The following is a 26045-nucleotide window of genomic DNA, read 5'->3' on the forward strand; positions in this document are numbered from 1 at the left end:
GCATAAAAAAAATGTTATATCAAATAATTTACTTTTATTGATCCCAATATATCGCAATACCATTGCCATATTGCATAATAGAAATACTGTACACTTGTGATATGAGAATGCAAAAGTATCTACAATACTACTATGTACATTTTTGATAAATCTTCGTAGGCAGGTGTAGGACACTTTGACCACTGGAGGGCGCTAATACTGCAGTTTACATAACTTCCTCTCAGAAGCACATGGGTACTTGAATTAGCTTGTAAAAAAAGGTGTAAATCCCATCTGTACTGAGGTATGTATGTATGATCTAACAAAACCTCATCAATTAGGAATTGCAAAATTCAAAGCAAAAAAATAGGGGAAAAAATTATACATTACCTTACCATTTAAGTATGTAAAAAACTGTAATAAATAGCTCATACATCACATTGAAACATTGGAACAGAATAGGAATTACAAAGATGCCACCTGAAGGACAAACATCTTCTAAACAATGTGTCGGGATGGGACTTCACACTCCTCCCTGCAAATCGGAACATTTGCAGTTTCAAATATTTTTCCCTCATGCGCTCAAGATCGATGTGGGCCACAGAGTGAGTGCAGCCGTGAAGCCAGTGTTGCCTGAAGCCCATCCAGTGCATCTGGATCCAGTGCAGTGCTGCAGTCAGAACCCAGCAGCAGCTCCTCAAACTCCTCACAGCCCAGAAGATCGGCCATGTTCTGCAGGAAAAAGCCTTCACAGAACACTGCAAGCCCCACTGCCTCACACACCTGCTTAACAAAACACACAGATGACATTAGAAGACTGAAGCTGGACGCTGAATCGATGGATATGCTCAGGTAAGCCTGTGTGTACATACTTTGGAAGTCTGGTAGATGCTCACAGCGTTGTCGAGATTTATTCTCTCTGAGCAGAGGATTTCACAGTGTCTCTTCAAAACTGGAAGCTGGAATGAGTGTGCCACGGGCAGAAGCTGTACAGGATGTGACAATGACAGGTTTTATTCTCAATTTTTTATAACAAGTCTTTAAAATGAATTACAGAAATATATTTTAAAAGTACTGTACTCTATATGTGCTGTACATAAATGTTTATCTTACCTCCAGCAAATCAGGCACAGACGCATCTAAACATTCTGTTCCTCCGCAGTACAGATGTGCCATCATCATCTGAAATAAGCATTTATAAGCTACTTTATATGTCATATATGTGATTATTTTGTGCATGTTCAGGCCAATGTTTCTTGGTTACCTGGAACGTGCTGTATTTAATGTCAGTGATTTCAATGGCCATGTGGTCTGTTGTCCCATTGCTGCTGCAGAGGCCCAGCAAGTCTCTGAACCTTAAATGAAACACATACAGCATAGCAATCAAGTAATTGATCATAAGGCATATAATATCAAATCAGTTTGAGTAAGAGACCCACCTCTGTGAAGCTGACATGAGCAGAACTCTATGGGCATAAAACGGCTTTCCCTCCACCACAAATATTACATCGGACATCTCAGTGTTATTCAGAAAATGTGCATCTGCAAGTGTGACACAATACTTATTAACATCATGAGACATATTTTTTGATGCTGAATGCAGTGATATGTTACTGGTACTTTTATGACAGTATGGAAGAGTCCAAAAAGTTTTGGGTCATTTTTTTTTAAAGAAATTATTTATATTGTTCATCAAGGATAGATTAAATGCTTAAAAAGTGACAGTAAAGACTTTACAACTGTTACAAGATTGGGGTTCATTCTCTCTATTAACTAACGATTAACTATGACTTTCGCCTCAATGAACTCCTAATTACTGCTTATTAATAGTTAGTAAGGTATTTGTTAAGTTTAGGTATTAGGTAGAAGTAAATGATGTAGAATTTGGTCAGAATAAGCAGAACAAGGCATTAATAATATGTGAATAAACAGTCAATATCCTAGTAATATGCATGCTAAAAACCCAACTAGTTAAAGGTGCACTATGCAGCTTTTGTCCACTGGAGGGCGCCTATGCAAAACAAATGCGTAGTTTGATGACGCAAATTGTGAGCGCAGCATCTTGGGAGATGTGGTCTTCTCATCACAGCCGGTGAAAAATAGGACTCGGGCAGAAATCACGTTCATGCATGCGGTTATTAACGTTACTGTAGTCTAAAGCAGAGCAGGACCGAGTGTTATGGACCTGAGCACAGCCACTGGAGCGATTGTTAAACAAATACCCGCCTTGCGAATACCGGGACTTTTATTATGACGGGACGGGACTCATTTGCCGGGCGCCTGCACAGATCCGCTCTTCCGGTTATGATTTTGAGGTAATGGAGCTCTGTTTATCATATTAGATACATTTAAGTGTGTTTAAAACGATGTTATGACGTTACTCAGTGCGTTCAGTTGTTCACACTGCTAAGAGTAAAGCGCTAATGCCAAATAAAAGCCGAAACCGAGGGGAACGCAGATATGACGCAATTGACAGGCGACTCCCTCAAATGCAATGCTGCAACGTCCCTGTCCTTAGTTAAAATAGCAATTTTCTCACAATTTACAAATAGTTGGAAACATCTGGGATATTGTAGGTACTCAACTGAACAAAATATATAACACTGGCCTAGTGGTTTTTGGATATTTTACTGAAAAAATACTACATAGTTCACCTTTAACAGTGAGAATTGGACCCTAAACTAAGTGTTATAAAAATGTATATTCTTCAAAGAATCTATCATGATTTCTCCAAAGATTTAAGTAGCAACTCTTTTCAATATTGATAATAATAAGAAAAGTTCATTGATGACCAAATCAGCGTATTAGAATATATTACAAATTGAGGAACTATAATAAAATACAGTTAAATTGTGATAATATTTAACAATATTACTGTTTTTACTGTAATAGTGAATGATCAACTAAAAGCAGCCATAGTGAGCATAAGATTTTTCAAAACATTAAAACCTTTCCCACCCAAAAGTTTTGTATAATCGTGTATGTGTATGAAAAGTATGATGTGAGGTGATCTACATTACCCAGCTGAGCTGTAGGTGTGTCCTTCACTGGCAGAATAGATGGGACGGCTGTAGAGCAAACACAGTGGCTAAAGATGACTCCCAGCTGCTTACGGATGTCCTTACTCTGAATTTAAAGAACACATGGACAATCATGAAACAAGTCACATTTCAAATACAGTATTTCACTTGGCTGACAATTCTTCAAATTTAGCATCACACTAACATTCACAGGATGTTTTGGTAATGGTTTTGTTAAGGTTACCTTGCTAGTTTTGATAATAGAGAAGAGGAGTGGGAGACCCTCTGAGAGCAGCTCCTCACAGTATTTTTCTTCCCCAATAGTGCTGAAGTCTTTAAGGAGAGACAGCGTGAGTTCACTCCTGGACTGGAACTGGGCACTGCGCACGGATTCCAGCCATACGTGCAGCTTCCACGGCACTCCTGAGAGAGAATAACAAACGTGTTCAAACTTCTTTAAGAATTTACACATTCTGAATGTTGTTTATATACTACCGTTCCAAAATTTGGGGTCTCCATTTCTAAAAACAGTAATATTGTGAAATATTATTAGATTTTAAAATGTAATGTAACAAACTGCATTTGTTAGTACCTCGAGTAAATAAAATTTTGTTTAGTTGTCTATTCATAATCATTGGAGAATCATGATCTTTGTTCTCAATTTATCCAGAATAAAGCACCTTACTGGATAAAAGTAATCATTTCTTTTAAAATATATGGAATGCGGAATATATATCTCAGGAATGAATATACATGATTCTACTTGGGTAAAATCACAAATATTACTTAAAACTTCTGGTACTTCTGGTGACAAAGCAGCTTGTTTTAGTCATTTTAAAATTTGCTGAGGCCCCCTGGTGGGCTCTGGCCCTATGCCTAACAAATTGTAGGTTAATCTAACCAATATTTTCTACATGCCAAAAATCTCTCACTGTTTATGCATCACTAATTCAATTTGTCTTCCATTTTCTTTCATTTATTGTTAATGAGTCAGATGTGTACCCAGTGCCCTGAGCTCCATGGTGACGTCCAGGTATCCGTGCTCGGCGCTGTGCAGGCTGGCTTCCTGCAGGGCTCTGATGCGGGCCTTACACAGACGTGGAGAACAGACAGACTTTGCTTTCGCTCCATCCTCTATTTCCTGCTTTTCTTGCTCCTCTACTCCCTCGGCCAAGATCTCCTCCAGTGAAAGAACGTCCTCCTGCAGCCGCTGAGGCTGACTCAACAGTTTCCTCAACACGTTCCTAGGAGAAAATTCAATATCATTACATAAGTTCATAATGAAATTGAATCACTGATCTTGATCAGTGTGTGTGTTTGTGAGTGGTCGCTACCTGTGTCCATGTGCTGCAGCATGACTGAAGCAGTTCATGCCCTCATAGAGTGATGATGTCAGATGCACCCGCAGCATGGGGTCAGCGCCGCGGGACAACAGCAAACTTACCATTTCATAGTTCCCTGAAATCGCACACAATTAAAACTAAAGCGGGGCAAGGAGAGTTCTTTGCAAATACTACATGATCTGCTTTTCAACTGTACACTTCTTTAAAAGTTCAAGGTTAGTAAGATTTTAAAATGTTTTTGAATAAAAACTCTTATGCTCAATGCTGTATCACATTTGATTAAGTGAAAAGGTCATTGCTGAATAAAAGTATTCATTTCCTTCAAAAACTGATCATAAACTTTTGAATGGTAGTAGTATTATTTACACTGCAAATAGCATCTGCTATAGTTTTGCTTATTAGGAGCACATTCAAAAATAACTCTTTAAAAGAAAACATGTGATAAGGATGACTTTGCCCTGTTTTTCCCACCTGCAGCAGATGCCAACTGGAGGGGTGTTTCTGCTGAGCTGTGGTGGCCATTTCTCAGGGCTGTGCCTTCCACATCTGCTCCCACATCTAACAAAAGCTGGAAGGGCAAACAAAGTTCATTTAACATGATAGTATTTGACATCCAATGGCAGTTAGTATTGTTTACATACTGTAGGTCTGAACTTAAAAAAATGTTTTCTTTTGTAAGTATTTTTTTTAAATGGACATTAACAATGCACACTATTATTAAATGACTACGACAGTAACAGGATTGTACATGTAACTAGTGTGCATGTTCACCTGTACTACAGATATATGTCCATGCAGCACTGCAAAGGTGAGGGCCACCCAACTACGGCTCTCAGGATGGACAGAGGGATGTTTTGGTGAACAGTTTGGCACCTAAAAAGAAGAACAAAGTGAGTGAGAGAGAGAAAGAGCGATTTATTGGGAAACAAACAGTCTACTGCATATGTGTGAGTTCCCAGAGTGTTACATTACTGCAAAACCACCTGAAATGAGCCCACCTGTAAGATATAGATCAAAGGTGTCCAATCCTGCTCCTGAAGGGCCAATATCTTGCAGAGTTTAGCTCCAATCTTAATTAAACTAGCCAATCAAAGCCTTCAGAATTAATAGACCCTTCCAGGCAAGTGTGTTAGGGAAGGAGATTGGCCCTCTAGGAGCATGAATAGATGGTCTGTTATAGATAAATGGGAGGAAAAGAAATAATTCGACTGAACGAGCACAGTGCCATTACCGCTATATCCAAATTTGCTCCAGCATCAATGAGCATGTGCACCAGCGCCTCGTCCCCGGCTGAACAGGCGTACATCAGGGGAGTCATGCCCTACATGCACACACAGAAAGAGAGAGGTCAAACATCACACAAAATGGAGTCTAGCATACAGCTTTTCAACCTAGGATAATAAAGTAGACTGAGAATTTCAGGCTTTATGGATTCACCTGGTCATCCATTGTGTTCACCCCGTCTGGGCCCAAAAGCTGGATAGCCTGGCAAATCAGGTCAGTGCGGCCAGAGTTGAGCATGCGAAAGCCAAGATCCAGATTAAACTTGTCTGCGGCAGCCTTTGAATCTAGACGTTTGAAGGAGGTGAAACAGCACTCTGGCCTGAGAAAAAGAAAGCGAGAGAGAGTGAGTTAATTACATTAAAAGAAAAATACAGCAATAACCTTGTTAAAATTATTTTACAGATAGAGAGCCAAAGTACAAAAAAAGTAAATTTTTGGTAAGAATGGCGCTGTTATGTGGGAATTAACCCAAAAAGGAAAATTCTGTCATTAATTGCTCACCCTCACGTCGTTCCAAACCTGTTATACCTATGTTCATCTTCGTAACACAAATTAATATATTTTTTATGAAACCTGAGAGCGTTCTGATACCATATAGACATGAACACAAATACCATATACATGCGTTGTGTTGCTTCCGTGCATAGTGTAAGAGAGTGACAGGGAAGATGTGACATTCAGATGACATTCTAAAAGTCTTTTTTTTTTTTACTTCACTTCAAAACATTAAGGATGAACCACTGTAGTCACATCATGGTCTATTTTAACGATCTCTTTACTACCTTTCTGGACCTTGAAAGTGGTTGTTGTGTTGCAGTATATGTGGGGTCAGAAAACCCTCAGATTTCATCAAAAATATCTTAATTTTGTTCCAAAGATGAACAAAGTCTTACGCGTTTGGAACGACATCATGAGGGTGAGTAATTAATGACATAATTTTTTTTCTTTTGGGTGAACTGACCCTTTAAATATTGCCAACACTATGCTCTGCCATTTAAGCAACTGGACCATCTTACTTGAGTTGTCGAGGTTCACAGTCCAGTCCAGGGAGAAGCTGTCGGGCAGTCTGTCTCACATCATCACTATCCACTAACAGGCTCCGCCGATGCTCCGCATGGACCATAGCGACTCGCATCCACTCCATCAGAGGAGGAAGAAGAGGAAATGGCCTGAGAGAGACATAGCGTTACTTAGTTATTTTACCAACATCTCTCACTTCACCCCTCTGTCTTTCTCCTTGCCAAAATGCAACACGAAACACGCTTGCACTTGGCAAATTTCAGGGGAGATCAACAGTGGCACAAAACTGGATCAGATAAAAATGAGGACAGTGTAATTACAAAGGCTGCTGATTTGGCTCACCACAGCCTCTTTCAATCCTGTCATTTATTACCACAAACAAGCTTTAATCACAATTTGTATAACAGCATCTGCCATCTTCAACAGACACAGTCTCGCTGGAATTCAAATCAGTGTGATATTACAGAACGAATGCTCTACGGTTTCCTTCTAATATCTGTGCCAGGAGTGCTGTGATCGTGAAGCATGCTCACAGGCATGACTGTCCACCTGCTAAAAACATTAGTATTCATTATCTATCATGAATGCAGAGCAAGGTTTCCACACAGAGTCAAGCCCTCTCATCTTACTAGAGCAGACCTAAAGGTGTAATTCAAAGTATGTCTATAATCTATAAATTGTAGAACATTCTGATAGAATAACAAAAGAAGTGTGGACAAATTAGTCTAAAGGAAATTTTACTCTGTGCCAAGTTATAGTTGTGCTGCTTAAAGGTGCACTATGTAGAATTTTTGCAGTAAAATATCCAAAATAAAACACCAGCCAGTGTTATATATTTTGTTCAGTTGAGTTCTTACAATATCCCAAATGTTTCCAAATATTTGTAAATTGTGAGCAAATTGCAATTTTAACCAAGGAGGTGGAATGTCTGAGTGAGTCGCCTGTCAATTGCATCCTATCTGCGTTACCCTCGGTTTACGGTTTTATTCTGCAGAAGTGCTTTACTCTTAGCAGTGTGAACAAGTGTCACAGCAGCAACTGAACAAACATAGAGGAACGTCATTACATAATTTTAAACACACTTAAATGTATCTGATATGATAAACAGAGCTGCCTCATTACCTCATACTCATAAGCGGCAAAGCAGAAATGGCGCGGACGACTGTGTCCCGTCATAATAAAAGTCCTGCTGCTCGCGAGCCGTGTGTTTGCGTAACAATTGCTCCAGCGGCCTTGCTCAGCTCCCTCAACATTCGCTCCTACTCTGCTTGATACTACAGTAATGTTAATAATCACATCCATGAACTTGATTTCTGCCCGAGTCCTAGCCCGATTCTTCCCCACCGTCTGTGAGGTGAAGACCACATGTCCCAAGATTCTGAGCTCAAACTTGGCGTCATCAAACTACGCCTTTGTTTTGAATAGGTGCCCTCTCGTAGACGGAAAAGTTACATAGTGCAGATTTAATATTTTTGTGGAAACCTTGATACTTTTATTTCAGAATTATTTTATGAATAAATATTTAATTTATTTGAAATATAAATATTTAGAAATATTACAATACACACTTACTCCTTATACAGTAATATTTATTCCCTTTTTTAATTGATTTAATGCTTCCTTGCTAAAAAAAAGAAAAAGCATGATTTCTTAAAAAAAAAAACTTTAAATGTTAAACAGGTAAAAGAGGTTTTGGCTCATTGATCTCACCTCTCTTTACTGAGGGCTATCCTGGGTGGCTCAAGGTTGGGGTTCTCCAGTGACTCCATCTGTGGACTGCGGAGGTAGTAATAGAGTGTGTGAAGGGCGTCTGGAGACCAAGAGATGGGCTGCAGGCAGAAAGGACGTCCAGGACTGTGACTGGGACTTGCTGAAACCAAACGCTGCATATGGTGCATTGCACGAGAGACCAAGTCACCTGGAGGACACACATACATTATAACTTTGAGCACAAATTATGACAAATGTTTCATATTGTCAAATAGTATCTTTAGCATGCAGGAAAAAATAAATGCCTTTCAAATGGACCCTCCAATAAATCCCTTAAGGTCTGAAAGCAGACAAGTACCAAAATCACAATGCGCTGCTGATATAGAAAAGCCATCTGTGTTTCCAGTTCAACCCCATAAACTAAAGACGGTAGCTGTGCAGCCAAGTGCAAATGTGTCTTTTTTTTAAGTGCTGACAACACACAACACAAAGCATATTTCAATATAGCAAAATATATCTTCAGAACCATCTGTTTTATGTCCAAATGTGGAAATGGAAGAGGATTCGGATAAACTCAAACGTCTAGGAGCTTTATTCTAGATTACTCTGAGGGACATTAAATCTGCTGTTTTTGCCTTTCAATGCAGAAATCCAGACTCAAGCTGTTCCCCAAAGGAGGAGAAGATATGACGAGGACAGGCCAAACACACACTCCTTAAAGTCTGTGTCGACCATTAGACAGAGCAGCTTACAGTAAAGTCAGTGGACACTGTCCTCCATATGTGGAAAGCATCATAGAGGAAAGAGAAGAGACTGAGAGAACACAGCAACTGAGGAGATGCATCATTTTATCCTTGAATGGAAATACTGCTTTTGTACTTAGCTATAGGTGGCTAATGTGTGAAAGAAATAGACATAATAATCAAGAAGGGTATGGGAAACAATCTAAGCAATCAATCACATATGGTGTACATGGACCTTAATAAACACCTGTGCACATTATTTGTTAAACAAACGACTGCTTTACGATTGCTTGAGTGCCTGCAACCATAAAGCATAAAGAATGTGCTTTTTACTCCTTTGACCCAAACAGAAGGTGCTCTTGTATCAGCAAAACAACTGCAGGAGTGTTGCTGGTCCCCTAAGGGAGAGTGTGTTTCCCTCTCTGGTGAATGTGAGCAGCGCCCACCACCCCTCCCTTATCCTGAGCTGCGGTCTGCAACGTAAACAAAACTGCTCACAGTTCAGGCGCTCAAACCCCCTTAGGCAGGCCTGCAATGTCGAGTTGTCAGAAGAACGGCACTTAAAATGTACAGATGTCCCTCTCTGTCTTACAGACATGTAAAAACAATCATGCACAAATAGCATTTCACTGGACAGTAATAGACTGAGATGAAAAATGGACAACGACACTGTTTCTGCATTAAAGTTTTAACAAGTGCCTTTTAGGTGACCTAATTCTTAAAGAGAACTGAGTCTTTTAGGCTGAGAAAAGCAGTTTTTTCTGGGTTCTGTCATATTTTTCCTCATGTCGTTCCAAAGACTTTCGTTCATCTTCTGAACAAAAATTTGGATACTTTGGATATTCTTTAATCCTTTTTATTGTCCATCCATTGAAAATCCAAGCAACCAAATCTCAGTATGTAAACCGTAATCCATTTAAATCAAGTCTTCTAAAGAGACACAATCACTTTTGGTAACACTTTATTTTACAGTGTCCTTATTACATATGTTACATGTATTTACCATAGTAATAACAGAAAAATTTGCATAATTACATGCAACTAACCCTCAACCAAATTCTAATCATACCCTAACCCTATAGTAAGTACACGTAGTTCATTATTATTACTCAGTACTTAAATATATAGTTACACTTTAACAATGACATCTTAAAATAAAGTGTAACCTCATTTTATATGATGAAAAGATTTCATTTAGGCTTTAACCACTCATTTTATATAGATAATATAGACAGGGGTTTATACTTTTTTGAAGCATCACATTTTTTGTGCTTAGGCTTTCAGAAATCATTATGGTTTAGTTATTCTAGGTTTAGGTTTGTTATTCTTAGTAAAAGAATGAATCAATTATGATATGTTATTCATATTTTTTGCCGCAGCATTGGGGGAATTGGTGATCCTCTGCCCATCTTGACTTCTGAGAGACACTGCCACTCTGAGAGGCTCTTTTTATACCTCATCATGTTGCCAATTAACCTAATAAGTTGCCAATTGGTCTCCCAGACATCCTTATATGTACATTTAACTTTTCCAGCCTCTTATTGATACCTTATTGCTAGGTTCATATCCCAACTTTTTTGGAATGTGTAGCTCTCATGAAATCCAAAATGAGCCAATATTTGGCATAACTTTTCAAAATTGGTCTTACTTTCAACCTTTTATATGTTATTTATATTCAATTGTGAATAAAATATAATTTAATGAGATTTGTAAATTATTGCATTCCTTTTTTATTCACAATTTGTACAATGTCCCAACTTTTACCACAATTCTCAATATAACATTGAACCGTTCAGTACGGAATTCACGGTTCGTTTTGCATTTAATTAATTTCTCTCCGTTTTAAATATTTCTCTCAGTTTATTTCGGGTCTGTTTGAGTGTGCCTGTGAGTCTACGCACTGATAGGAGCAAATATTCAATCATATAGACTAAAGTTAGGGGGTGTTTAGCTGTGTTTTAAAGCCTTGCCGGTTAAACATTTAATTTGCGTTTTACATGCGCTGGAGGCACACCTGTCAAACACGCATGTTTACTGGACTAAGTAGTCTAACTGCCCTAATAGGGTCAAATACACACAAGGTTAACATATATAAACACAGTCGGTTATGTCTAAAGTGAAAGTAAAATTGCGTGCCTGTATAAGAGATGCCAGCAGGACTTAGCAGCAGTGATTGTGAACACCTCTAAAATTATGTTCATTAAACAACAAAAGACAAAGAGAAAATCACTCACTGCTCTTGAATAAAGAAATAATACAGTAGCTTTTAATCAATGTATATTGCATATTGAAGACTATGTAGTTTTAATTTTAGCCTACATTTATTCATACTCTCTATCTCTGTCTCTCTCTCTCTCTCTCTCTCTCTCTCTCTCTCTCTCTCTCTCTCTCTCTCTCTCTCTCTCTCTCTCTCTCTCTCTCTCGCTCTCTCTCTCTCTCTCTCTCTCTCTCTCTCTCTCTCTCTCTCTCTCTCTCTCTCTCTCTCTCTCTCTGTATATATATATATATATATATATATATATATATATATTATACAATACACTAGGAATGTGTACAAGTTTTTTTTTTAAAGTAAAGTTAAGTTTAAGTAAGGTTTTTCAAGTCTTTTAAGTAAAATAAACAAAGAGTAATAACTTTCTGTTCCTATCGCCTAAGAATAGAATAATAAATATGCACAAAAAAACGTACCGAACCGAAAACCGTGGTACAAAAACGAGGTATGTATTGAACCGTGGACTAACTGATTTGTTGCATCCCTTTAATATATATATATATACAGTACACTGTCATAGTCCTCCAAAAGAGCTGAACATGAACTGAAGGGGTTGTAACTTACTGAGTTCGGAGAGGCTGCCCACGCAGGTGGCCAGCAGAGCCTGCTCCAGTGTCCTGAGCTCCAGCTGTGCGTAGGCATTCTCTCTGCTCTCCACCGCTGAGCCTGGACCCTCAGCATACGGACTGAAATGGGCAGGCAGAGACAGCTCACCTACACATAAACAGTTTCAATGAGATGAAATCATCAGAACTCACAACAGCATTGAACAATTAATTAGTATTTGATTCATTTATCGCATGTCTCTAAACATGAACTCTTGCGTCAGTCTTGTACAGTGCTGACAATTATGGGGGATGGGGGAGACAGACTGCCAAGGGAAAGCCAATCGTTCCCGTATAAAGGATGAGTTTCTGTCAGAGATAAGAGGAGGAAGTGTGGCAAGTCATCATTTCCTCTGGAACGTAGCTCTTTCTCCTAGTCGGTTTTAACTTGCTCAGTTATTCATGCACTGTATATTGCTTGTCTAAATGTCTCTAAATGTCCATTCTATTCCTTTTTACTGATTAATTATTAATTATAATTGGTGGCATGATGTGCTTCAGCCACGTCAAAAGCCTGGTGTACACTGTACAATTTTGTCCATGAGTTGGCCCTCTGAGACTAATTTGAAAATTTTCTAGGTCAAAATCTGTAGTCTTTGATTGCTAGTTTGACAAATTCTGCGACAGCCGATAAATCAAACTGTGATCAAACTGTGATCTCTGAGGAAATTCTGCCAGAAATGTTGACACACAATCCTGCAGTGTGGCTTTTCGACAACTGTAAAATCAAAAAAACAGTAGGAGTCCAGGACCTAATATTACGTTTGTTTAACCAGAGAAGTTACTTAAGAACAAGTTCTTATTTTCATGGCTATTTAAATGATGATCTATATATTACATAATGAATGTATTAGTGCAACAACCACAACAAACACCACTTGCTCCACACACAGCATCATCAAATTACAGCTGTAATCGTTTGTACAATCTGACAAGAAACAATTGCAAAGGTGCTACAATTCCGCAGTGTGCAGCTGGTTTAACACTGGCACATTGCCCGTCATGCTGAATACTGTGTATGACTCCCAACAGAAGGGTGATATATTTCTTCTCACCACAGCATAAGTATAACTTATAAAAAGATTATCAATCCCTTCAGAGTTATAAAATATTATGTTTTTTCTTCTTTTTTTTCTTGAATGCAGAGTTGATACATTTTCAATCTTTCAGACGCACAAGTGCAAGTTGATAGTCAGTAAAAATAATGAGCAGATCATATGTTTGGCAGCTGATTTATCATACCCAAATACAGGATATGCTTGCTTTTTTTTTTAATATGATTTGAAATCCATGCCTTACCCCTGAATTTCTTTTTCACTGGGTATCAGAAGGGGATCAAAGGAGGGATTTGTGTATGGATTTGTTTTCTACTTCAAGCTAAATGATAAACCATTCATGAGGTACAGTATACACATTCATCTGGGCCACAGTGACTCAAAATATCTCTCCAGATGTTGACTACCTGATCTATTGGGAAACTTTTTTATAACATTGTTCTTAAATTGTATCTTACAGATGTTTTGTTGAATAAACTCATTGTTTGTGTAGTTGAGTGAACCATGGGCTCGCTCGACCGCTGTCGATGTTTTGTTTATGCTACAGCAGCAGATTCTGCGTTTAGTGTGCTGCGAATGCCTACTCAACACAAAAGAGTAATCTTCAGAGCAGAGCAGTTTTTTTGTCTCCACGATATATAAAGATATACTGTAGCCTTTATCAACAGAATCTGTTTATGCATGTATTTAATAATTTTCTATATCCAAACAATTCCCATACTAAAAATTTGAGATTGAGATAACAGCTTCTGTCTCTGACATTTTCTCTGCTGTACAGAGAATATGATTGATATATGATTATGATATGATTGATATGATATATATGATATAATATATGATATATGATATGATATGATATGATTGATATGATATGATATATGATATATGATGATATGCTCTCCCCTTTTTTGTAAGTCGCTTTGGATAAAAGCGTCTACTAAATGATTAAATGTAAATGTAATATCATATCATATCATGATGCAGTTTATATGGTTAACTCATCTAAATCTATTGTTAGATTCTATTCATTTTGGCTTCATTTACATTTTAAATACAAGAACATGTCTTATGTACTCTCTTTTTTAATACTGTTTGGTTAATTGGTAGTTTGAATAACTCATCTACTAGCAGATAGCATATATATATATATATATATATATATATATATATATATATATATACATATATATATATATATATATATATATATATATATACATATATATATATATATATATATATATATATACATACATATATATATATATATATATATATATATATATATATATATATATATATATATATGTATATAATATATGTATGTTTTTCCACATACTGTATATAGATAGTAATGAGTCAAGTCAGAATATAACTCTGTCTATAACCTAAAATGCATATGCCCTGAACTGAGGCAGTCTGGTCTAGTTGAGGTCATTTTACATGTGCTACAGATCATAGTTATTAGTTAATACAGTGCAGCTGAAAATACAGAAATATGTCTTTATAGAGACCCCAAATCTAAAGCAGGTTTGCATGTGTAGGAGCTGCGTAGCTGTTTGGTCTGGCTTCTACAGCCAGATGGGTTTGTATATGGGTACGGGTGAGCCACAGGGTGTGTGATGCAGCTGGTCAGGCTGTGGACCCACAGACCCAAACCCCTCTATCCAGGACACACCCGTTCCCTTTCCCACAGCTAGCCGTGTCTATACTGGCAGCCGTGAGGCTATGGCATGCGTCATAGGCAGCCGCATGCTTCCACAGACACACATACGCACACATACGCTCTCATCTGCTACCATCATTGTGGACTGAGGAAGAGGGAGAATGTGTGTGCACTGCCATTATGTGGAGAGAAATTGAGCTCACACACACCACTGATGGGAGACTGGGAAATCCATACGAGTGTCATAGGCATGACCAAGAATTACACTGCCAATGAAAGAGAGAAGCTGGGAAGAGACTTGCTGGGAAGAGAGGGTAAAGGGATGGTTGAAGTGATGGTTGAAGTGATGTGGCAGACAATACACTTGCAATGAGATGAGCAACATTTACTGAAGTCAATCCAATCTTCACCTCTACTCTTTCCCTGGGTGCCACAGCAAAAATGGCTGCCCATTGCTGGTATGAATTTGGCCTTCACATGTCACTTTCACTAATGTATTCATGTGTATACTATAGTATAGAAAACCATCATTGAACCAGAAAGATGCCAGCCAAATAATATGGAATCTTCTTTTAAAGCTCTATCAGAGACATCTAATATTGGAGTTTTATGACTGAAAATGCATTATGTTGCTAAACAAAATTGTTGTCAGGGTGCCAGACTGTTAAGGGCTTCCACTGGAAACAGATGTGCAAGACAAAACCTCTCAGGTCAGAGAAACAGAGCTGTTTTTGATCTTGGTTTTGATCTTTTAAAGATGTAAGAGATAAAAAAAAATGAACAAACAATATAAACAATAAATCAATGACTGTATATGTAAATAAATAAAAGGTAACATTTTACAAAAAGGTTTAATTTGTTAAAATTAGTAAAAACAACATTAGCATGAACTAACAATGAAAATAATTCTAAAGCATTTAATTCTACTTAACAACTTAATACAATTAAGTTGTATTTGTTTATGTTATTTATCTGACCTGAGATAACACGAAATAACAATGAACAGATGTATTATAATTAACTAATGTTAACATAAATACTGTAACAAATGTTTTGCTCATTGTTAGTTCATTCTTTAATGGGACAATATTGTAAGTGCTACCAAATCAATAGTTCATCATAACATTATAATTTATGGATAGTCATTTTGAGTTTGCTTAAAGGTGCACTATGCAACTTACCGTCCACTGGAGGGCACCTATTTAAAACAAATGCGTAGTTTGATGACTCAAAGTGTGAGCGCAGTATCTTGGGACATGTGGTCTTCACCTCACAGCCGGTGGAAAATAGGACTCGGGCAGAAATCATGTTTATGGATGCGGTTATTAACGTTACTGTAGTGTAAAGCAGAGCAAGACCGAGTGTTGTGGAGCTGAGCACAGCTGGAGCGATTGTTGCACAAACACCCGCCTCGCGAGCACCGGGACTTTTATCATGACGGGACGGGACACATTCGCCGGGCGTCTGCACTGATCCACTCTTGCGGTTATGATTATGAGGTAATGCAGCTCTGTTTATTATATTAGATACATTTACGTGTGTTGAAAATAATGTTATGACGTCACTCCGTGGGTTTACTTGTTCACACCGCTAAGAGTAAAGCGCTCCTGCCAAATAAAACACGAAACCGAGGGTAGTGCAGATATGACGCAATTGACAGGCGACTCCCTCAAACGCTATGCTGAAACATCCCGGTCCTTAGTTAAAATAGCAATTTTCTCACAATTTACAAATAGTTGGAAACATTTGGGATATTGTAGGTACTCAACTGAACAAAATATATAACACTGGCCTAGTGGTTTTTGGATATTATACTTCAAAAATACTACATAGTGCACCATTAAGCATTTCTTTGAGTTAGATGACACATTTGTTTAAATAAAAACAGCTGGAAATGAGCATGCAAAAATAAATTCAATCAAAAACAAATCCAATATTGATCGATTCAAATAAATTAAATAAATCTCTAGCATCATCCATAGTTAAAGTACACATTGTTTTACTCCAGTGCCCTGAAATGTGTTAAAATGACAACAAATCTGCCTTTATACCATTCAGACTGTTCTTTGTTAAGATTAATATCCATTTGTTTGTGTAAGAACTGGTGAGCTCCTTAGTTCTAAAGTGTTCTTCACCAGAGAACAAATCCCTTAAGAAATTGCTGAAAGAAACCTTTCAATTGCAAACCCAAATGCAACCACAGTAATTTGCCTAAATGCGAGTGATCAACTTATTTTGCTTGCCTGTTTTGGCTCAGGTAATATGGTGTGAACACAGTGGTCCAGTCACTCTGTCACACGCTCCCACAACACCACCATTCTACACAGGGCACAATGGCACAAGTGTGCTGAAGAGCCAGTCAATCGGCCCTTGTGTTACTAGGTGCTGTGCTGGAAGTGCCTGTTGATTGAGGACATGGAGCGGTGACTGCTATCTCTATGCGGTAAAAGGGGAGGTGCACACGGACCATTTCAGCCAAGATATCTCCTCTCCAGAGGGCAGATCACAGATGATAATAACAACTTCCTATATCCCGTTCAGCTCCTTATTTAAGACGCAGCCCCCACTGTGTGGAAGAGCTTTGGGTTTACAAATCCAGTCAACAGGGAAATACTGCACAAGGTCAAAAGATTTACTTCCATTTACTTGGCCTACTTGTAAATGCTGTTTTACTTTTAAAATCGCCTAATAAAAGAATTACAATATGTTTTCAGCATCACGTAACTTTTATTCTAATATGTCATTTAATGTTTAACATTATTGACCATTTCAATTTTAAATGTACGACACATCCAACAAAAAGAGAATGAATTTAGCAATGTAATTGAAACAGTGGGCTGCTCATAAAGCAGATGGCTTTCCTACTTTTGTCAATTGTAAACTGAGTGCAAAATAACCTTCTAGGAGAACCTCCTGGAGTTTAACAGTCTTCATAATGATAAACATTATGCAGATCTTGGCAAGGCGCTACTACTCCAGGTGTTCACATACTCAAATGCAAGAGGGATAGCATGCATCTCACTGGCTTACTATTGCCAAAACATCACTTATTCAAGTCAGCTTCAAAGAATTCAATAATTAGGGGCACTTTTCACTACTTAAAATCTTGAGAAATTAAACTACTTCTATAATAACACAAGTGACACATAGTTATTCAACACATTTTGTAAAAGGGTACGAATCCCGCTTGGCGTGCGAGGGGTTCTGGGTTTAAATCCTGGATGAGCCTCCAATATCTGTTACGTTCTCTTAGTCTAGGGGTTCATTTGATGCACTAATTGTGTACATTGACTTGTGTGACTCAAATTTCTCCACTGACTGAACTATCACCCATTAAGAATGACCTCTGTGACGGACAGACAGGTCACCGATCGCAACCTGCCACATCACGCCATAACTAAAACAGAACGACTGACTGGTCACTTTCAGAGCGGCCCATTTGAGAGCTGGTTTCTAAAGCCAAGAATTCACTCTGAAGCTTCATTCTTGAGAAAGATGGAAAAAGCAGAACAACAGTAACTCAGTACTATACAGGATCTCCATCTGCCTGCTTCTCACCCATAAACCCCTGAGCCAGTTTCCATGGAGGCAGTCATTTCAATTGCAAAGTATTTTTGTAGCAGTTTTTCAAAACATGTCATGGCATTAGAGTGGATTTCCTGATCTGGGGTTGAACGGAGGACAAAATCTCTTTTTGGTGATAGCTTAATTGCTTACAGACTATTCACTGAGCCATTGCAGACTAAAGGGGTTATCACTGAGTGGGGTTTTAATGTAATTTAGCTTGTCAGACTGCAATATTAATCAAAGTTGGAGGGTTTGGTAAGTATGGGATAAGTTGAGGATAGATGGCACTACAACATTAATCATCCAGAGCTAATCCATAAAACATGATGGGTGTCAAGACTGAAGGCTAACAGATACTGCTAAATAAATCACTCTGTGTAATTGCTGTGATGACACACACTTGATTAAGTTACACTCTGTGGTAAAGAAACGGCATACATCACTCAAGGAACGCAACGTGGATGCTTAATTATCCTCTATTACCATTTGAAATGACTGTTCAGCAAGGTGTTGATTACATCACATTTAATTCAGTGTTACTAAAGATCCTCAGCTAACATCATTATTTTTACACAAGCTAACAGAAATGGCAATATTCAAACAGCAAAGCCCTTAAACAGAGGCTGACATTTATTTGACGCCTTCTTAAACAGTTAAAGGTGGAACAAAGTGGTGTAGAATAGCTCAAGATGGACTGTATTCATAAAATGACTGATTAGTAGTACGTTTTTATTGGGTTGTCAGGAGGTTTGAATAACACATGGTGTTCCCCAGTGTATAGTCACATTTTCTGTGGTTTATGTAAAGCTCCAAGGTACCTTCTTATTTGAACATTAACAATGTGTAAAACCCCTAGTCTTCACATTTGGATTAATGAGGTGCTTCAAGGAACATTTCCTTTCAATTGTAAGCTCTTTATGAGTCTAAGTGATTCGATCTTTGTTGTAACAAAATAACGAAGCAGCCCCATTAAATGTTTTATGCTGCATCATAAAATGTTACATTCCTACATGCATTAAGTTCTAATTTGATGTAAATCAAACTACAATTGTTTCCTCTTGTAATTCAAATCAATATAAAGGTGCATTTGGTGAACATACCTGCTTATTTTAAACACTATTATATTTCGTATGGCACTAATCGGGACAGTTCACCTAACAATGAAAATTCTGTCATCCCCCTCATGTCGTGTATGACTTTCTTTCTTTTGTGGAACATGAGTTCATGAGAGAGAAAAAGTAGTATCTTATGAGGTGGAGATTTCATATGAATAATGGGGTTCATAGGAAAACTTATACATTTTAGAAAAAAATAAACAAAAACATTAGCATAAAGGCCCATCCCTAACCCCAAAAGCTAATCATCAAAGAGGCGCAGATCATTTAAAACATGCAAATGAGATCATACTGTATGAATTCATACAAATCAGCCATCAATTTGGAATTAAATAGGAGTAAAATAGTTACAATGTGATTTTGAGAAATGTCTCAATGGAAGTGAGAAATGGCTTCTTTAAAATATTTTCTTTTTATGTTTTAAGTCATACAGGTTTGAAACAACATGAGTGAATTATGACAGCATTTCCATTTTTGGGTGAACTTTAACATCTGTACAGAAATTATCAATGGGAATATTTGTTTGAATATTGATGTATCTAAAGTCTCTGCAGTGCGACTTCCACTACTGGCCACCCTGAATTTAGACTAAGCAACACCTCTTTGGAACAGATGCTAATGGATCCAGGCAGGCATGCTGGGGAGTTGAGAAAGGTCAACTCGCACACAGAGCAGCTGTCATTGCATGCTCAAGAAAGGCACCTTCTCCTCTACTTATAGAAAGCATTTGTCCACTCTAGGTGCTTGAGGGTCCAAGTGAGACCCTCAGAACGATGTTTAGAATAGCACCTAATGACTACATGTGCAAACAGAGAGCACAGACCTCATGTGAAACACTAGCTTCTGCACCAGCTTCGGTACATCTAGTTTACACAAAAAGGGGTGCCATCTTTTTTTCTTTTTCTTTTTTTTACTTTACTTCTAATTATCCCAGAGGACATTTTAAACTTTTGAGAAAGTCTTAGCAAAGTACAGTTTATAATCTTACTTAATAAAAAAGGTTCAGCCTCCTAAACACACTCTGGCTTTAAATGGCCATGGCTGGGAAATGCTCTAATTTCTGCGGTTTGTAGTCAAGCTCAAAGAAACTGGGCTGTGTGGGCGGAAAGTTTTATGAGGATAATTAACCAATGATGATTACAAGGCTCCACACACAGACTAAAACTCAACACCCCGTTCAGCGGACATGCTCTCACGCTGCAGAGAGCCAATCTGATGTGAACTGTGTCTCACCTGCATCCCCTCATTTGACCAGCTCTTTTATGTCCTGTCTGTCATTAAAGCCAAGTGGAGACCTCAATTAAATCAGACTATTTATTCAAGGGCTAAATCGCTTTCCTTTTAGAAGAACAACATCATGTTTCCGGTTGACATCTTGCATGGCTGAGTCATAATGGCCATTATTAGCTTGTTTATTGTGAAGGCTTTTCTGTGACTGCAGTTGACCTCCACCTAAAATTATGGTGATAAAATGATGAAATAGATAAAAGGATCTTTTAGTATACTAGTTTTAATACTAAGTTGTTCACGGAAGCAACAATTAATTTTATATATATATATATATATATATATATATATATATATATATATATATATATATATATATATATATATATATATATATATATATATATATGTGTGTTTATGTGTGTGTGTGTGTGTGTGTGTGTGTGTGTGTGTGTGTGTGTGTGTGTGTGTGTGTGTGTGTGTGTGTGTATGCGTGCGTGCGTGCGTGCGTGCGTGCGTGCGTGCGTGCGTGCGTGCGTGTGCGTATGTGCACATGTGCGCGCGCGCGTGTGTGTGTGTGTGCGTTTGTGTGTCCTTGTTTATATTACATTGTCAATGTAATAATACAATGTTTATATTACAATGCCCCCATGAGGATAGTAAAACCTGAGATCACCAACATTTTCAAAAGGCTTATAAATCATACAGGAGGAGTTTTTTTGATAAAGTAAAAATGCAGAATGTTTCCTGTGATGGGGCAGGGGCAGTGTAGAGGGATAGAATGTACAGTTTGTACAGTATAAAAAACATTATGTCTATGGAGAGTCCCCACAAAGATAGTGAACCAGACTAAGTTTAATACTTAGTTGTTCACGGAAGCAATAATTAATTGTATATATATGTGTGTGTGTTTTTCTTTTCTTTTCTTTTTTAATCACCCCCTAACACCCACTGGTGAGTTGTATATATTTTCAGCTGGGACACTGTTGTAATTTCATACAAACCATTCTGCTGTGCAGACCTAATAATATATTGAAAAACAAACACATCCTGAGAACTTAAATTCTGTATTAAATGGAAACCTGGCAACCTACAACATTAATGCATCATAATTCAGACTTCTGATGCCATCTGCTCATGGCACTTTGTGTGGACAAATGCATATAGGGGTCAAAGAACAAGACCACAGTAGCTTTCACAACAGAAAATGGGCCCTTTTTTCTGACATTTAAGCTGTGCAGCACTAAACAGTTCCAGATGTGGCTCTGCTCAGCATGAGAGATGAGTGTTTGACATGAAAGGCTATATGGCAGCCTTCTCTTATTCAAAACGTTGGTCACACTTTAGATTAGAGTCCAATTCTCACTATTATCTAACGATTAACTATGACTTTTACCTCAATACACTCACAATTGCTGCTTATTAATAGTTAGTAAGGTATTCGTTAAGTTTAGGCATTGGGTATGATTAAAGGATGTAGACTATGGGCCGAATTTGCAGTACAAGCCATTAATATGTGAATAAACAGCCAATATCCTAGTAATATGCATGTTAAAAAACTAGTTAATAGTGAGAATTGGACCCTAAACATAAGTGTTATCAAAAAGTCTCTACCAAGTTAAAATAACAACTTCTGGTTTCTAGGATGAACGCAATTCAAAATTGCCTTACAGTGAGCGTATGCAAATAATATTTTATCCTCATTTTTTTTGTCATAGTGTGCTTTAGAATGGCATGTGACTGCTGAGTTTCTAAGCCTCAATATCACGCAGGTCAGCTGTATCTCAGTATAAGTGAGCAAAACAACTTTACCAGCCATGGGTGATTGAGCACGAGTGCAGTGTCACATCAATCACACTGAGTGTGTACATGTGAATCAGATTAATACATTTCTAAGCCTACGCCTCCATAGGGGGTGTTTCCACTACACAAAATAAAAACCACTCATGGCACGATGTTGATAGCTACCACATTCAGATGCACAAAGTGTGAAGTAAATGTTGATATATCCTACTCTAGTTTAGTTTGTGTGCTGCCGTTGGCTGCTTCCATCTCAAACTCTTACTTTTATTCTTGAAAGGTGTGAAAATGAAACCATAATTTCTTCTCTTTATCTCAAAAAAGGCCGCCCTGTTACAGAGATGATCAACAGACTGATTTAATCCAGAGGGAGAGTTTGTGATGGCTTTCCATTCTTCTCATTCTGCCATCTCTCACTTGTTTCCCCTGCTATACATGGCTTACTGGTGGCTTAGAGTAGAACAATAGGCTTTTTGTGCATTTCTGAAAATGTGTGTGTCCAGTGGGATGTACAGCCACAGCCACCCTATTTATAATGTAGAAGCTACCATTTTATCAGCAAGTTTGATAAAGCAAACTGTGAAAGAGTGAAATCCACAAAGGTAAGCAACCTGGAAGTCTGAAATATTAAACGTTTATCCACAATTTAATCATAATTTGTACAATATTATCATATTACAAGGAAATTATGTATTCACAGGTTTAATAAGCCATGACTTGTGCAAAAAGATGGCAAACATCATTTTATTGCATTCACACCAAAGGCAGCGCATCACTGGGCCTTGAGTTGTCATGCATAATGATCAGACTTGTGGCAAGACTTGCTTTTCTGACATTTGTTTACGCTTAATTATGCAGAGCTATGCACATCCCTCAATGAGACAAGATGAAAGTGGAAAAGATAATTAGTATTTTCACTGAGGCCAAGATCAAGGTACCTATCAAAGACTCAAAATCGAATAAAATAAAACATTTGTTAAATATCAAATCAAATTACACATGGAAACAGAATATTGAATGCGTTGATGCACTTTACATCATAGAGCTTATATTACATTATAAAATGTAATTATTTAGCAGAACTATTTGTTAAATATGAATGTGCGCTATTATAATAGCATGCACTAGAAACATGTTAGTAATTTTAACATAATAAGAAATATGAAATTAAAGTTAATTGTGACAAAATACACTGACTGCAACTTGTATTAATTTTGAAGGCACACTTGTTTCGTTTTGTTGAAATTGCTCAATAAAAGGCAAGGCTAAAGTGGTTCGTTCCCAAGTGTGTAAATTCACATGTGGATGTTCTCACAATGAACATTCCCAGTTAAAGGAAATTCAAAGGGAAATACACAAATATTACTTTACTACTTTAACTAAGACAAAGTTTGATTAATTTGTGTCTTACCATTGGCGTTCTTCCCGCAGAGGAGATGTTCGTAGTTTTGCACGAGCCCAAATATATCCGCGTCATTGCTGACGGCAGCCTCGAGCGCATCAGCCGTCATTGGGGATGTGTTGGTTCCACTCCGCGCAGCCAGTAGCACGCGGAGCCCAATTTCCTCCACTAGATTTTCAATGCAAGCGGTCAAACAGATGGCCGCGTACTCATGAATGCGCACTGAGATGCGAGTGTCCACCATCCAGCGGAAAAAGCGTCCGACGGACAAACTCAGTGTACAGCGGGAGGACTTACTCTTGCGCAGAACCTCTCCAGCGCTCATGCTGTACAATGAGATGGCTCTGACCGCGGCCGAGACGCAGCTTCCCGCCAGTGCCCAGCTCATGACCAGTCTCATCGCGCTCTGCACCTCGAACCGCGTGCACCTGCAGTGCACAACGCTCAGCCGCTGCGCCTCTCTGGAGATACGCAGTAAAGCTCTGCGCATAAACACTGACAGACTCCTGACGCTCTCTGGAGTGAAAGACATTCCCTCTCCAGCAACTTTACGCAGGACCACATCGATCTCCTCTTCCGTCCAAGGGAACTCCTCTAATTCTGGTAACCTCGGACATTTGGAGAATATGTCTTCTGGGTCTTCAGGAAGCACCGTGTTCACTGTGTCCCAGCTGTTGTTCCTGCTGTTCATGGAGCCCGTGTAGCTCCACCAGTTTCCCCGCTGTGGAGAACTGTTGAGCGCCTGCGAGTTGGACTTGGAGGAGGACAGGCTGAGGGATCTGTAAGAGTCACCAGCTCCATATCCAGAGTCCAGAGTCAAATCCTCCAAAGTTTTCATGGTAGTGTTGCTCAAGGCTGCCATATCTTTCTATTTTTAAGTGATTTATTCCACTTATTTCAATGTATAGTAACAGGAGGTGAACTCCTTCCCTGGTTAGTAAACATGGAACGCAAAGGCACAAACCTTGTCTTAAGCTATCGCACGTCCATCTCTAAGCACAGCTTTTGGTTTAAAGGTCTGCACTCCTGGGCAATCCAGTGCCATGTGAACTCCTCTGCGCAGACAAACTTTTAACAGGGACAAGTTTCATCCAATCAGCGGACAGCTTCCCCTCAGCCAATCAGACACATGCAGGGCTCGCGCAGTGGTGAGGAGATCAGTGGTTCTAAACTGGGACAAAAAAAAAACAAAAACAAAAAAAAACACAAAGAAAGAAAGAAAGAAAAAAAAGTCCCTTGGACCATTTTTCATTCCATCTTAAAAATGTATATATAATGGGGGACAAATTGACCCAGTAATGAATGAACCTGATTAGTATCCAGCAAAAAAACAGTTTCACTTACTTAATCAAGTGAACTTTGGGCCAGAACGTGATATAGGGGTTCCTGATTCTGTTAGGTGCACGTGTATGCCCTCATGTGGTGGTTAGTAGGACTATGCTGAAATAAAATCTGAACAAGACTTATTTTAATGAACTTTATTTATTCTTTAAAATAAGAAATTTTAACATGGGAAAAGTAAATACCTAAATCCTCTACAAACAATTTCACAGAAATTATCCCTTTCTCAAAACTTGTCTGGATTACCGTACAGGTCTAGCACTCTTTATATTTTGAAACCCTCTATTATAAGCACTCTGAATAAACCTCCACTATTTGAAACTACTCAGTAAATTTGAAATAAAGATACAAATATTGGCAACTCTCTTCACATTTCTTTTCAATTTTAAGATTTCAAATGTATCATGTGCATGTGCCTTTAATTATCCACTGTTTGCCCCGGTCCTAAAATCTTCATATTTTACCCATCCATTAAAAGTTAAATGAACTTTGGCAAAGCCCTTGAGTAAAATGTTGTTTATCAAAGTCCAATGCTCACATCAAATACAGTGGGGCAGGCCCATGTTCCAATGTAAGAGTGTCATCTGGGGCAGAAAGGACCATCACGCACACACAGCCAGCCAGACACAACAGCAGGGTTCTCTGAGCTCTGTGCTCATCTCTTATCCTTGAGATGGTCTTTTAATAGGAATGTTCCACATGCCCCGCTTGGAGTGAAAATAGTGGTAAAAGTTCCTCAGTCGCAGTCTTTCTACCTCCAGTCCGTTCTGTAGAACCCTGAGATAAGGGCACAGAGAATGCCCTTGAGAATTGAGAATGGAACTGAGAATTTTGGTAACACTTTACAATGTCCTTGCTACATGATATATCGTTACTATAGTAATTGCATACAACTA

The 26045-nt window shown here is 38.3% G+C and overlaps 2 protein-coding genes across 4 annotated transcripts in view; both read right to left on the minus strand.

Annotated features, from left to right (window-relative positions):
• Window positions 1-3: 3 nt before the first annotated feature.
• abtb2a (ankyrin repeat and BTB (POZ) domain containing 2a) lies at window positions 4-25152 on the minus strand. The gene is made up of 17 exons (XM_067437467.1): window positions 23818-25152; window positions 11936-12085; window positions 8357-8564; window positions 6643-6795; window positions 5780-5945; window positions 5574-5663; window positions 5114-5215; window positions 4814-4910; window positions 4334-4457; window positions 4002-4243; window positions 3244-3422; window positions 3000-3105; window positions 1419-1521; window positions 1244-1334; window positions 1093-1161; window positions 852-965; window positions 4-762 (listed from the first exon to the last, which is right to left on the minus strand). Exons 1-17 carry the CDS (start codon window positions 24668-24670, stop codon window positions 562-564), a joined length of 3048 nt encoding a protein of 1015 aa, XP_067293568.1. The 5' UTR covers window positions 24671-25152; the 3' UTR covers window positions 4-561.
• A 119-nt stretch (window positions 25153-25271) lies between these two features.
• b4galnt4b (beta-1,4-N-acetyl-galactosaminyl transferase 4b) overlaps window positions 25272-26045 on the minus strand; it is a 140521-nt gene continuing 139747 nt past the window's right edge. For all 3 annotated transcript variants that reach the window (XM_067437465.1, XM_067437464.1, XM_067437466.1), the window contains one exon: window positions 25272-25926. In XM_067437465.1, coding sequence (XP_067293566.1) covers window positions 25812-25926 — 115 coding nt within the window. In that variant the 3' untranslated portion in view covers window positions 25272-25811. The remainder of the gene's footprint in view (window positions 25927-26045) is intronic.

Source organism: Pseudorasbora parva, chromosome 1 (assembly GCF_024679245.1).
Source record: "Pseudorasbora parva isolate DD20220531a chromosome 1, ASM2467924v1, whole genome shotgun sequence".
NCBI lineage: Eukaryota > Metazoa > Chordata > Actinopteri > Cypriniformes > Gobionidae > Pseudorasbora > Pseudorasbora parva.

Coding starts and splice junctions, on each gene's coding strand:
- abtb2a (XM_067437467.1), bottom strand. CDS start 24,670: ATGGCAGCCTTGAGCAACACTACCATGAAAACTTTGGAGGATTTGACT. Junction 8,565..11,935: donor GGGCAGCCTCTCCGAACTCA/GTAAGTTACAAC, acceptor TGTGTCCTCCAG/GTGACTTGGTCTCTCGTGCA. Junction 966..1,092: donor CTGTGCCTGATTTGCTGGAG/GTAAGATAAACA, acceptor CATCCTGTACAG/CTTCTGCCCGTGGCACACTC.